The sequence below is a fragment of the Balaenoptera acutorostrata genome, chromosome 16, assembly GCF_949987535.1.
Source record: "Balaenoptera acutorostrata chromosome 16, mBalAcu1.1, whole genome shotgun sequence".
Lineage (NCBI taxonomy): Eukaryota > Metazoa > Chordata > Mammalia > Artiodactyla > Balaenopteridae > Balaenoptera > Balaenoptera acutorostrata.
Window position 1 is genome coordinate 14,303,575 of NC_080079.1, and position 14,658 is coordinate 14,318,232.

The 14,658-nt window shown below is 50.6% G+C and overlaps 1 protein-coding gene across 3 annotated transcripts in view; it reads left to right on the forward strand.

The window, feature by feature from the left end:
* HSPA12A (heat shock protein family A (Hsp70) member 12A) overlaps nucleotides 1–14,658 on the forward strand; it is a 161,994-nt gene that overhangs the window by 129,994 nt on the left and 17,342 nt on the right. For all 3 annotated transcript variants that reach the window (XM_057530759.1, XM_057530760.1, XM_057530761.1), the window contains 4 exons: nucleotides 415–542; nucleotides 4,127–4,313; nucleotides 6,497–6,601; nucleotides 12,755–12,871. In XM_057530759.1, coding sequence (XP_057386742.1) covers nucleotides 415–542; nucleotides 4,127–4,313; nucleotides 6,497–6,601; nucleotides 12,755–12,871 — 537 coding nt within the window. The remainder of the gene's footprint in view (nucleotides 1–414; nucleotides 543–4,126; nucleotides 4,314–6,496; nucleotides 6,602–12,754; nucleotides 12,872–14,658) is intronic.

The window sequence follows — 14,658 nt, forward strand, 5'->3', positions numbered from 1 at the left end:
GGGCACAGCTGAGCAGGGTCTGGAGGTCTGTGCAGGGACTGGGGGAGGGCAATGGGGGGCAGAGAGCGGTGTCACTCAGGGAACCACTGGGGTTCCAGCCCAGATGGAAGAGTTTCCGTAATTAGCCACGTTTGTGCACGGTTGATAAAGGGAGTGGTGGGCAAGTGTAGGCAGGGGCCCTCCCCAGTGGCCTGGCCCTTGTTCAGAAGACACCTCCATTTCTCCCTGAGTCAGTCAGGTAGGGGCTGAGAAAGACCTGCCCTCTCCCCAGGGCTCACCACGTGGCAGCCTTGAACCAGAATGTGGAATATGCTTCTGTCTACAGTGGGCACACAGCAGGGCAGGGTGGAACCCTTCTGAAAGCCTGGCTTGACTGCCGCACCCACTCCCTGTACCCCGCTCGGTTATCTGCAGAACGATGCCGACGCAAACGTCTCTGAGCAGCAGACGTTTCTCGTGGTGGTGGCTGTCGACTTTGGGACCACATCCAGCGGCTATGCCTACAGCTTCACCAAGGAGCCAGAATGCATCCATGTGATGAGGTGAGCGCTGTGGGCAGGGAGGGGCAGGTGCTGGCGCTGGTCGCTGTAACTATGGAGACTTGGGGGCGGGCCTTGGGGGAGGGGAGAGGGATTAGTACAGTGAGCAGGTGAATGGTACGTAGTCAGCGGGTCCTAAATTCTGGCCCCGCTTGGCCCAAACTCACCGTGCCACTTCGGGCAAGCCACTTCTGATCTCTGGGCTCCAGGTTCCTGGTCTGTAAATGTGTTGCTTTAATTCTAACTTGGTTTGGGGAAGGACCTGGACAGTATGTTTGAAACCAGGTGATTCCAGCGTGCAACCTGGGCAAGAGGTGCTGACTTATAAGGTGCTGGTGATGGAGGAGAGATCCAGGCCTCCACTCACCACTGTGTGACCTCAGGCAATTGCTGAACCTTCTAAAGCTCTGTTTCCTCATCTGTGAAATGGGGATAATGGCAGTACCTGCTTGGCAGAGTGTGTGTGCAAATGTAACGAGATTTCCTATCAAGCACTTAGCACGTAGTAAAATGTAAGCAGGGAAGGTGCTAGTTCTTTCAAGTGAAGTCATGAGATGACAGAAACCAGAAGCGGAAAGCACCATGCCTGAGAAAAAGCAGAGCGGGGTGAATTTCAGCCAACTTCACCCTGAAGCTGCCCTGGGTCTCCTGGGCCACTACCCCCGCCCCCGCCCCCGCACTCATGCACACAGCAGCCCTGGCGTCTACCCCATCCACGTGTGATCAGCTGTCTGCGAGGACCCTGGTCTATCCTGGCACCGGTGCCTGCTGCCTGAGACTGTCTCACGCCTTCTTGCAGTCTGTGGACACTCAAAGCTTTGGGAACCAGGGATTTATCACCCTGATTTTCCAAATCCAAGGATGGCTCTGAAGATACATTGTGATGGGCTTTGCAATTCCTTCAGCTGGTAACTGTGGAATTTAGTTATCACTCCCAGAATAAGATCTTATGCATTTTTTATAGAGAGTGCTGTTTAAAACATAAGTCATGATAAAAGTGATCCCTACCCCACTCTTGATTTAGGCCCTGCCTTTCCTCTGGAAAACTGGATGTCCTAAGATGCTTCAGAGACCCGTGGGTGTCGTCTCATCAGGAAATAACAAAAAGCCAGTTCTAGTAGAGAGCCCTGATTGCAGCATAGGCTTCGGTGTTCAGTCACCACCAAGATTCTGCCTCGGGTTAGTGGGACAGATGCTGTGAGGGTCCGCTCTGCCATCCCCCGAGGTGGGAACCTCGGGAAGAAAAGAGCTCTGTATTAAAAGCTAGAATCAACATTTATCAGCTTCTAGTTGTTTTAAGAAATGTTATTTCAAAGGGATAGCCAGACAATGAAAACTGAAAAAAAAGAAAAGAGCAAAAATAACTTTGAACTTGCTGGGGAGGAATTCTCACAAAGCATCCACAGAGTTCAGGGTCTCTAGGGACATTATCCTAGTTATCGTAGAGATTTTTGGAGGGAGGCTCTACCTGAATTTTATTTCAGTCAGAACATATTAACATAACCATGATCCAGACTGACAGAGTTATGAATGAGAAAGTTTAAGTTTTTGTATTTAAATAGGAATGAAGAATTAAAAATTTGAAGGGCAAAAACTCAGGAAGTCCATTACCTACTGAAAATGTCAGTGTGAATAGTAATGGAAAATCCATCTCTGAAAGGTTGTGTGGAGCGCACCCGTGGCCCAGGCGCCAGTGTCTGCCTGGGCTGGTGATCGTCCCTGCATCTCAATGGGGTCACCATGGGGACTTTGGCTCCCTGGGTAGAAGCCTGCATCCTGATGGGGCTTGACTGGGAAACCGGCCAGGGGTGACTCCAGCCTCATCTGTGTGGCAAATCTAGGCGGAGGTTGGCTCTCCATCTGGACCGTGATGTCAGGGGCCGGTGAGAGCCCAGCCAGGAGCACAGCCGCCTCCGCAGGAGGGCAGGCCGGGGAGAGAGGTACGCTTCCCCTCGGGCGTGTGTGTCCATCAGGGGCTGCTCGTAGGGGTCGTGTGGCTAGTGGCAGGACCAGAGCCAGCTGCTGAGCCAGGACCTGGTAGAGGAGAGAGCACCCTGGCCTCTTGGCAGCCGGGGCTTCTCTGCCGTGGCCCCAGAGGAGGGAGAAGCGTCCACTCTCTTTACTTTTCTCCTTCCTTCTATCTGCGAGAAGGAAGGAAGCTTTGCTGGGGCTCAGCCTGCCCTCTGATTGCTCCATGGCCCCTCCCGTCCGTTCCAGGACGTAATCCCATCGCATCTGCCTGCCTGTCTGTCTGTATCCTCCCCTCCCCGCTTCTGGCTCCTCTTCAGCATATAGATGTGCCGGATATGGTTCCTTCCCTCCTCACGGTTCCCGTCAGCACTCTCGTCCACCTTGTTGCTGTGACTGTCCCCCCCGTATGGGGGTGCCCAGGTCTGTTTCCTGCCTGGATCCCTTCCTGAACCCCAGGCTTGTATCTTCAAGCCCCTCCTGGGAGTTCGATGCCAGAACGTTCAAATCAAGCTCTCCATGTTTCCTCCTGCCTCCTTCCTGGCCAGGGCTGCTGGCATCTGTGAGGGGCGCTCTCTCCTCCAGGCTCCCGTGCTTGAAACCTGTGGGGCTCCTTGTACCTGCTCACCACCGGGGCCATTTGGCTCGGTTCTCCCCTGGACAGCGCCCCCCCACCCCGGCATCCCCTCTCTCTCTTCCCGGGGCTCTGTACCCCTGTACGAGCTCCCTCACCTCGAGGCCCGAGTCTCCTGCTCAGCCTCCTGGCTCCCCGTGTCCCGCCCTTTAGCCCAGTTCGCTCCGGTCAACAGTAGCTCTGATTCTGTCCTGCCCCTGCTCTAAAACCTTTAGTGCTTCCCTATTACTCACTGATTAAATCTCTCACTCCTCAGGGTTCTCTTCAGCCTGGTTCCTACCACCTTCCCAATCTCGTTTTTCACACATGTACACAATCACTCTTCTCATTTACACGCTTTCTCCAACCTACACAGTCACTTAGCTTGCCCACCTCAGAGCAGCCTGCAGTGTCCTTCCCTCCTTCAGCATCAAGTCTCTCCTGAGCCCTGCCTTCTTTCCAAGGCCCCATCTCTGGCACCTCTGTCTCCTCTGACCCCTCTGGGACATTTCCCTGGGCCCCTCATTTCCATCTGATGAGGCAGGTATTTATGTGTTTGTTTATACCCTACCTGTTTCAAAGAGGATGCAAACCAGCTCTCCATCTGCTATTGAGTGCTTGCAAATTAAAGAACCAAAACCCAAGCCAAGCAAACAAAAAAAAACCATTACCTACTAGGTTGTGAGTTATTTGAAGGCAGAGACATAAATGTTTCATCTCTGTGTCGCTAGCAGCTGGCACACAGTAGATGCTCAGTAAACGCTGAAAGGATGAAGCAGACTTTGTTACTGAGCAAGAACCTGGCACTTGTCCCTTTCGTTTTTCTTATTAACTGAAGCTGTGTCTCTAGTCACTACTCAGCCAGCTCAACCAGAGGGCGCCTTTGGCAGCCACCATGGGCACTCACATCTGTAACAGCCATGCACACAGTAGGTGCTCACATCAGTGCTGCCTGCACTGGGATTACGCAAGAAGGCCCATGACCTCTGCCTTTCCTTGGGGACAGGCGATGGGAAGGAGGCGACCCTGGGGTGTCCAACCAGAAGACTCCGACCACCATCTTGTTGACTCCAGAGAGGAAGTTCCACAGTTTCGGGTATGCCGCCAGGGACTTCTACCACGACCTGGATCCCAGTGAGGCCAAGCAGTGGCTGTACCTGGAGAAGTTCAAGATGAAGCTGCACACCACCGGGGTAAGCCAGCCTCTCCCTGGCCCCAAGTCCTCCGCATTCGAGAGCTGAGGTTCCTCCGGCCTTTCCAGACCTTGGGGGGCCCTCAGGTTTCTCCCAAGCAGAAATGAAGGTCCATTCACCTTGATTTTAGAAACAACCTGGAGCACACAACACTTTTGTGGAACACACGGCACTTTCTGACCTACGCATGGGCAGGGAGATATTCAGAATGTTTAGCAACTTGTTTGCTTTGGAAATTGACCGGTCAGAGAGACCTGGCTGGATGGAGCACCGGCGTAGGGGGCTGGGAGCCCCTGCTGTGCCGGGAGATCCCCCTTCACCTGCAGGATTGTCGGGAGATCAAGGAATCCTGAAGGGAGGACTCGGGGACGAGGGAGCATTTTGGGGGCTCAGGGTAGTGGTTATAACTAACCTGTTTGGAAGTAACAACCAGCAACAACTGGCTCATTAACCTTCTATGTGGGGAAGGAGGTAGCTCAGGAAATCAAGTGCCCAATAATTGGAGGCCCAACGCCTGAAGTAGTTCTGCTTCCAACTTGCCAGGGTTTTGTAAGATGGCCAAGTTGATGAGCACCCTCCCCCAAGCTTCATCGAAATGTTGGGCCATAGGATAGAATTTTTTCAATTTAAGCATTTTATCCCTTAAATTTTTCTTAACTCTCAGTACTTAGAGATGCAGGATGGTGATAGTGTTTAAGACTACAGACCCTGAGGCCAGATGGCCTGGGTTTTAATCCCGCCTCTGACACCTTTGAGATACTTAATCCAAGTCACTTAGACCCTCCTTGCCTTGCTTTACCTTATCTGTGAAATGGAGACATGGAGAGTGCTTTTCTTATGGGGATGTTGTAAGGATTAAAGGAATCAAAATACACAAAGCTCTTAGAACCATGCCGGTCGGTCCTTGGTTAGTTAAAGTCAATTGCTAGCTCCTATTATTTATTGCTTTCATATGTCTGCTTGTTAAGTGTTTGCAGACGACAAAACAAATGTCACTGGGAAACCCTGCAGCCGGCACCCTGCCTTCCAGGGCTCGGTGCTCATCCGTGTGTGTGTGTCTCTCTCTGAAGCACACTGACTTCGGCTCACAATGCATCCTTCCTGTTTCACCTGATGGGATTCAGTGCCCAACAGGAATCTCCTGCAGGTGGAAGCCCAGGAATTTTTTCAATTTGAATTTTTCAGTTCCAAGCCTGTGGCTTCCTGATACCTGGAAGCCGCCTGGGAGCTACACCCCGAAGCTGGGGTGTCTTTGCTGAGCCCCAGCTGTGGGAGGAGTGAGCATGTGTGGAGGGGTCAGGATGATAGGCAGGCCCCACAAGGCCGGTTTAGCTGCTTGATACCCCTTCACGCTCCAAAGGCAAAGACTAATTACCCAGCCTGGATCAATCCAGAGACCGCACTGATTTTTTTCCCTGGTGGCAATGCGTCTTCTGGTTCCAGGAGACTTGGGGGTTTCCTCCTGATGTTTGCTCCCCTCTCTGCCCATTCCCACCCTCTGGGGACTATTTTCATCATTTTTTAATGACCGCAGTCCATCCGGCATCTCACGGAGCATCTTAAACCCAAGGACTGCAGTCAGCAACTGCTGTAGCTTCTGGCAGAGGAAGGAAGGCAATGATGCTGGGCTCCCAGTGGATTAGGCAGCACAAGCCTTAAAATAGGAGCTCTTCTATTTTTGTGACTTGGTTGGCAGCTCATCGGGTAGTGAAAGCTTCGTGTCTGTTTAGCACCGTGCACGTCAGCGATTTGGTATGATTATCTAGGCTTCCATTAGGGGGGCTCCCAAGGGTGACCATGTGTGTCATGTGGAAGTAGTATGTAAATTACATCGGGAGTGGCGTCTGCTGCCTTTTTTTTTTCTTCCTGGCTCTGTTGCTGCCCCGAAACCTCTGCCCCCAGAGGATCCAGGGGAGAGAGGAAAAGAGGGAGGGAGGGAGGGAGGGAGGGAGGGAGGGAGCAGTGGAGGTGGGGGCTGAGGGGAGCAACCAGGGCCACCTACACAGTAAGGGGACTTTGCTGCCAGCCCTGTCCTGGGGGACGTGCCATCCTAGTCTGCCCCTCAAACACCAGGAAACACAAACATGGTTCGCTGGGTTCCCCAGGTCTCCAAGTGACAGTGCTTATAGCCGGAAGGCATGTCGCTCCTTCTTCTTACTGTTTCATTCCTGTCCTGGCTCTAGGACCTCACCATGGATACAGACCTGACGGCAGCAAATGGCAAGAAAATCAAAGCCCTTGAAATCTTTGCTTATGCCCTGCAGTACTTTAAGGAACAGGCGCTGAAGGTGGGTACATGCCAGAGCCTGTGCTGGGGGTAGGGGGCACCTGCCAGCTAGGGGAGCAGGGACAGCCTCGGGGGAGAGAATGTGGGCTTTGTATTCAGAAAGCAGGATGTGCCCTTGTGCACTGCTGGTGGGAAGGGAAAATGGTGCAGCTGATGTGGAAAACGGCCTGGCAGTTCCTCAAAAGGTTAAACACGGAGTGACTGTCTGCCCAGTGGTTCCAAGCCTAGGTATGTACCAAGAGAAACGAAAGCATATGTTCACACAAAGACTTGTACGTGAATGCTTCTAGCAGCACTATTCATAATAACCAAAAAGCAGAAACAACCCCAATGTCCATCAGTGGATGAATGGTTAACTAAATGGGATTCACCCATACACTGCAATATTATTCAGCCTTAAAAAGGAATGAAGTACTGACACCTGCTATGGCATGGATGGACCCTGAAAACATTATGCTAAGTGAAAGAAGCCACGTACAAAAGGCCACATACTGTATGATTCCATTTGTAGGAAATGTTCACAAGAGGCAAATCCATAGAGACAGAAAGTAGACTAGTGGTTGCCAGAGGCTGGGGGAGTGACAGAGGAGTGACTGCCAGCGGGTATGGGTTTCTTTAGGGGGGTGATGAAGTTAGATAGCGGGGGTGGTTGCACAACCTTGTGAATATACTAAAACCCACTGAATTGTGCGCTTTTGTATTTTATTTTTTGGCTGTGTTGGGTCTTCGTTGCTCTGCGCAGGCTTTCTCTAGTTGTGGCGAGCGGGGGCTACTCTTCGTTGTGGTGTGTGGGCTTCTCATTGCGGTGGCTTCTCTTGTTGCGGAGCACGGGCTCTAGGCACGTGGGTTTCAGTAGTTGTTGCACAAGGGCTTCAGTAGTTGTGGCTTGTGGGCTCTAGAGCGCAGGCTCAGTAGTCTCGGCGCACGGGCTTAGTTGCTCTGCAGAAACGTGGGATCTTCCTGGACCAGGGATCGAACCCGCGTCCCCTGCGTTGGCCGTGAACCCGTGTCCACTGCACCACCAGGGAAGTCCCAAACTGTGCACTTTAAAAAGGTGAATTTTATGGTATGTGAATTATACCTCAGTAAAACAAACAAAAGAAAGAAAGGCAGGAGACACATGCAGCAGCTGTGCGATCTTGGGCGAGGTGCTTGTTCTCTGTGATACCCACGTTCCTAACATGAAAAGGGGGGCAGGTAACTGTGCCTCATGGGTCGTTTGATAGTAAGTGAAATATTAGATGTTAAATGCCTCCCTGGGGGCTCAGCAACTATTTACTTGGTAAATAGTTGCTGCTGTCCCTCCTCTCCTCCATGCCCCCCACCCCAGACCCCATGGAAGAAGCTGACCAGGTGAATAAGCCCCCTTGGTTTGCCCTTGCAAAGGTTTGTTCAGTGATGGTCCAGAATTAAGAAAATGGCTAATTTCCAAATGGAATATAGCCATCCACTCAGTGTCCCCTCCCATAGGCATGGTGATGAGTGGGTGTAGATCAGATGATTCAAGAGCCTCGTGTATTGAACTCTATCCAAAAAGAATTGGGAACTTCAGAAGCATTTGGTATTATGTGATCGCTAGAAGAAATTTAGTGAATTCTAGAAATAGAGTAGAATAGAATTCTAGAAATAGGGCTAGAGGGAGCCAAAGAAGTGAGGTCGTAACACTGCTTTCATCCATTCAAGTACCTCTTGTTTTGAGTACTTTTTGTGAGCCAGGTGCTATGCAAGTTCTGGCCACGTGGAAACAAACCCAGTGCATACAGTCGATGGGTGGGTGTCGTGAGGGGGTAACCGTGGGTGCTGAGTGTTCGGTGAAGGCAGAGGTTCTGCCCAAGGGCAGCAGCAGGGAATCCTCCCCGGAGGAGAGAGATTGCGGGCCTCTGACAGGCAGCAGCTGGAAGGGCGGGTGTTCTGCACTGGTGGAACGGCCCAGGCACAGCTCAAGGGAAAGAAAACATAGCAAACCGCTGTGGGAAGCAGGCAGTTTGGAGCAGGTGAAGGGCAAGGCTGCAGAGAGAGCAGGAACAGCGAGCTCTGGACGAGATCGTGTAAAGCCTCGAAGGCCAGGCGAAGGAATTCTTCCTGGGTCGTGGGGAGCCCTCAAAGGATTTCTCGCAGGGGTTGCCATGGCCACAAGGATAGCGTTAGAGGAGGGGAGACCACGTGGTGCCGAGGGCCTGCAGGTGGAGGAGAGTGATATGTTAGCAGCTCACTCAGATCCTGAAGCAGGTCTGTCCGAGGGCTGAGGGCGAGGCTGAGACTCCAACTGCGGGGTCATTTGAGGAACATGAAAACCAGGGAGATAAAGGTGGTGGGGTGGAGGGAGGGAGTGGTTCCTGGGAAAAAATTCTTCTATGAAAAGGGGTGGGGAGAGGATTCTAAGGAAGGAAGTGGGAGGGAGATGGGCTGGGTTCGCTTCAGGAAGAAGGTGGTGACCAGCCAGAGGCAGGAGCAGTAAGGCCGGCGGGGACCTGCGGAAGGGAAGCCGCCATTGGTCCAGGAGACAGCGAAGCAGGAGAGGAGGTGGACCTCCGTCGGCCTGAAGAGAAGGATCTCAGAGGGATGGGCTCAGCGCCTGGAGAAAGATGAAGGCACAGAGGGAGGTGGGGGCCTCCGGAATAAGAGGAGCAGCCATGGGGACTCAGGGAAAATGTAGAACTTGAGAACGTCCACGACACTGGAGTGTGTTTCAAGTTGGCCAAGAAGAAAAGCGTGAACAGACCATCTTGCAAGGGAGGGAGGAGGTGGAGGGGGCAGAGGTCAGGCACGGGCTTGGGTGGGTGGGTGGTTGTGGACCTGTCGGCTCAGCCAGAAGCTTCCGGAACCTTCTCCGAGCAGGGAACACGTTGTAAAGAAATTGCATGCAGAAGAGCTGTTTGAGGAGGTGTATAGGAATTAGGCCCTGCGTAAGGGGCTGGCTGGTGTTTGAGGGGCAGGTGGGCTCAGTGCGGAGGGGGACTATTGCATGTTGGACCAGAATAAGCTCAAGTAGAATATCTCAGAAGTCATGTCCCTGGAGCAGTCTCACTATTCACGAGGGACAGTCAGTGAAAGTGGCTGACGTGAGATGCTCAGTCAGTGCCAGGTCCCTTCCCTTCCAAGCTGATCTCCACCCGCTGGCGAACAAACAGTTCATCAGACAACTTTCCATACGGCCAGGGAAGCCCATCATTCATCTTTGAGCCTTTTCCTGTTTAAAGAGTTTAAAATAGCCTGGATGGTTATAGCACCACGCTTAGAATCCCTCCCAACCCATCACATGCTCACCGGCTTTTAAAGCCCAGTGCAGACCTGCAAGGAAATAAAACATGATTAAAAAAACGAAAATAGGGCTTCCCTGGTGGTGCAGTGGTTGAGAATCTGCCTGCCAATGCAGGGGACGCGGGTTCGAGCCCTGGTCTGGGAAGATGCCACATGCCGCGGAGCAACTCGGCCAGTGAGCCACAATTACTGAGCCTACACGTCTGGAGCCTGTGCTCGGCAACAAGAGGCCGCGATAGTGAGAGGCCCGCGCACCGCGATAAAGAGTGGCCCCCGCTTGCCACAACTAGAGAAAGCCCTCGCACAGAAACGAAGACCCAACAAAGCCATACATACATACATACATACATAAATAAAAAGAATGTAAGCAGACAAGAATAGCATTAAAAAAAAAAAAAAACAAAAATAAACACAAACAAAAAATGGCTCTTTCACCAGCAATCCCACGCCTGGACAAATATCCGGAAAAGATGAAAAGATACATGCAAATTCAAAAAGATACGTGCACCCTAGTGTTCATAGCAGCACTATTTACAATAGCAAAGACGTGGACGTAACCTAAATGTCCATCGACAGATGAATGGATAAAGAAGATGTGGTACATATATACAATGGAATATTAGCCATTAAAAAGAATGAAATAAGGTCATTTGGAGCAACATGGATGGACCTAGAGATTATCACACTAAGTGAAGTAAGTCAGACAGAGAAAGACAAATATTATATGTCATTTATATGTGGAATCTAAAAAAATGATACAAATGAACTTATATATAAAATAGAAATAGACCCACAGACATAGAAAACAAACTTATGGTTACCAAAGGGGAAAGGGGTGGGGAGGGATAAATTAGGAGTTTGGGATTTAAATTAGGAGTTTGACAGTACTATATATGAAATAAGTAAACAACAAGGACCTACTGTATAGCACAGGGAGCTATATTCGATATCTCGTAATAACCTATAATGGAAAAGAATCTGAAAAAGAACATATATATATATATAGATATATATATGTTCATATATATATCTATATATATTCATTCATATATATATCTGTATATATATCTATATATATCTATCTGAATCACTTTGCTGTACACCAGCAATTTACACAACATTGTAAATCAGTTATGCCTCAATTAAAAAAAAAAAAAGGTTGTTTCACGTTGGTCTAAAGCAGAGATGTTTTTAAAAACATGTTTATTAAAAAAAAGTTTAGTGAATGTACTGAACCACACGCTTAAAAATGGTTAAGATGGTGAATTTTATGTTACGTGTATTTTCTCACAATGAAAAATGAAAAGTTTTTTTTAAAAGGGAAAAAAAATCTACTGATCAAAGAGGAAGTTAGTTCAGTGAGAGGGTGGGTCAGCCCCAAGATAACTATGTGAAACAATAGAGAAAATGAGATACCCATCAGGAAAAAAATCACCAGCCTATTAATCTTCTGAAACATGTCCCCAGAGCGGACTTTGATGCAGAAGCACATTAGTGTGTGTTTAGGTTTGATTTCAGATTTGTCTGGTGAATGTGGCAACTGGAGGGGAGGAGAAGGGAGGAACAAGCATCAGTCAGAGGTCTTCTCTGGGCCGGATGTTCCCTGTGTGTTCTCATTTAATCTTGCCAGTAATGCTGTGGGTTAGTGTTATTCTTCCCATTTTACCAGCGGGAATACTGAGTCTGAGAGCTATTCTAGAGACATATTTTGTCTACCTGGGCCTGGTGGAAACCTCTGATGCTTCCACCCGTCCTGTTTATCTACATGGGTCCCACTGATTTTCTTTTTTTTGAAGAAGAGTTGATTTACAATGTTGTGCCCATCTCTGCTGTACAGCAAAGTGACTCAGCTATACACATATAGACATTCTTTTTTTTAAATATTCTTTTCCTTTTTCCAGGAGATTGCATATACATTAGGACCTTGTTGTTTATCCATTCTAAATGCAATAGTTTGCATTTACCAACCCCAAACTCCCAGTCCATCCCTCTCCCTCCCCCACCTCCCCATCCCTCCGCCCTTGGCAACCACAAGTCTGAGCTCTATGTCTGTGAATCTGTTTCTGTTTTGTAGATAGGTTTTACATTAACTGAAAGTCAAGGGCAGCACGGTTCTTGCTTAGGTCGTGTTGTTCCTACCCTTCCCATCCTGCCAGGAAAACTCCACTGATGTGCTGGGCCTGCAGTAAGGTGGGTGACAGTGACAACTCTGATAACAAATGCTACCGGTCGTTAAGCATTCCTGTGGGCCAGGCTCTGTTCAGATACAAGACCAAAAGTAACAATTTAGTTAAGACCTTGGCCTTTCAAGTCAAGATAGACCTGCCTCTGGGTCCAAACTTTGGCTCTGCTACTTTCTAGCTGGGCAATCATCACAAAGATACCGAACGTATCTAGGCCTTAGTTTGCCACCTGTAGAAGAGGGGAAGTGCTAATCTCTTCCTAACAGGATTCTCAAGTGGATTAATGCGGTTGAGGTATGGAAAGGGATTAACAAGGTTGACACTGAAGCAAGCTGTCAGGAAGTGTAGCTCTCAGGAAATGATCAATCCTCCCAATAACTGTATGAGCTTATTATTATCCCTACTGCACAGATAAGGAAGCTGAGGCCTGAGAGGTTGTCACTTGCCCTAAGTCACATGACTAGGAAGTGGCCAAAGGCCTCAGATCAGCCCGTCTCCCACCTGCAGCCACATCCAGGGAATGGAAGGAGCTGGGAGCTCCCTGTTTGCTGTATATTCAGAAAACAGACTCTTGTTCCTGACGCTGATAAGTTCGGGGGGCCGCGGAATAGATGCCCCGAGAGTTCACGGCCAGGAAGCCTGAATTTTCAGCAAAGCCACAGGAGGACCAGCTCTGTCCACTTGACCTGCTGCATTTTCCTTGGCTTTAGGAGCTGAGCGATCAGACTGGTTCAGAGTTCGAGAACTCTGATGTCAGATGGGTTATCACAGTGCCTGCCATCTGGAAACAGCCCGCCAAGCAGTTCATGAGACAAGCTGCCTACCAGGTAAGTGCGGGACTGGGGGCGGGCAGGGCCCAAGATGCACCTGGCGGTGGCTGTCACCCCACTCCAGGGTCCCCCAGCATTCACAGGCCTCCCTGGGGAGGCAGCGAGGGGTCTCCCACAGGCAGGGGGGCCAGGAGCCTTCCCATTCCTCAGCTTCCTCCTGGGGGAGCAGCGGGGGTCAGACGGACAAGGGGAAGGGCTGGGCTCAGTTTTCCTTCTGACTTTATTCATTTCCAGGTCTTGTTGCCCCTGTAGGTTCCTTGGGGCTAGGATTGCAAACTGAGGTTCAGAGATATTTCTCTGTGGGCAAGTGGAAGTGAGACCCTCAAGGAAAAGTCTTGGGGAACAAGAATATTTGAACAAGGAAGAAATAAAGACAAGGCCAATGGCCATGAGCCAGGCACATCAGCCTGGTGGAGGCTGAAAGCTGCACATATGCAGCTGGGAAATAAAGGAAGTACGAATGTCCTCTGCACGGTTCATCTTAGGAGCAACACAGGAGCACGGCATGTATGGGCGCCCCAGACAGGGGAGAGGGCTGCTGGACCTGCCTGGTGGAGGACACCCACCGCTGGGTGAGGGCAGTGGTACAGTTAGGGAGCGTGCCAGCCAACATGGCTCCATGGAGACAGAGCATTCCAGCGTCGACGGCCAGCCCACCCCTCGTGGGTGCAGGGGGCACCACTGGTGCCAAAACCCTCGTGGCCTCCAACCCTCACATTGTTTGCGGACAACCTGTGCCACAACGGGGCTTCCATGAGTGTCTGACTTCATGGCAAGAATGGCTGGCCGTACTGACCTGCTGTTCTGGTCCTGGGGACAGAGCTGGCCCCTGTTGTACTTAGTCCCCTGGGTTAATAAAGGAAAGCCACCCCTGGGGCCTGGGTCGCGTCTGTGCTGAGAATCAGTTTTCAGAGCCTTCAACCTGAGTGGGCTGGGGAAAGTCACGAAGGTCATAGATGTCCCCTTGTCCCCTGCCACACCTCTCAGGAGAGAGCCACCTTTCCCTGGAGACACACCTTTGATGTTGAGTCTGTGGCCACATGTACAAATATAAACCTTTCCTTTCAAAACCCCCATCTAATCAACACTGATCTCTGAACACAGTCAAATGGCCCCAGGCACCTTGGCGTCAGGAATTGTCCTGGACGCTTGAGGCTTTACGCCAGGCGGCAGGTAGAGTTCAAGGAAGGGCAGTGTTCCACCCCCACCCGCCCTGCACTCTCCCATTCCCTTCTTTTCCTTCCCTGCCCCAGGCTGGCTCCTCTGCTCTCCCCTTCCTCTGTTCAGCGTGAGAATCTGGCTCAGTCTTTGTGTTTGCCAAAAATAGATTTGTTTTTATAGGGATGAAGGAAGAAGGTGGAAGTTCCAGAAAGAGGCAACTTCTTTAAAAAGGAAGAGACACAAATGCAGTTTCACTGTCCATGGGATCCCTGGGCATCAGGGAGCTTTTCCTTGGTGTCAGCCTTCAGGCAGTGTCCAAAGACCCAAAGATGGGACACTGGGACATGGCTGTCTGCTAAGACACAGCCTGGGATCCTGAGTTTTCCCAGGAAGGATACTCAAGAATCATGGTTCTGACTTTCATTTTCCAGCGCATGGGAAGACTTCAGCAACAAACATGTGACCCGGAAAGGGGACAGTTCTTATTTTTAGCGTGAAAAAGAAAGAGGTGCGGTGACTTGTAGATTTGTGGGGGCTGATGGAGCCCTGGGCCGGCTCTTCAAGAACTGCCTCTCTGAGCGGGTGGGGCCAGTGTGGGGAGAGGGCCCTTACACTGGGGAGGC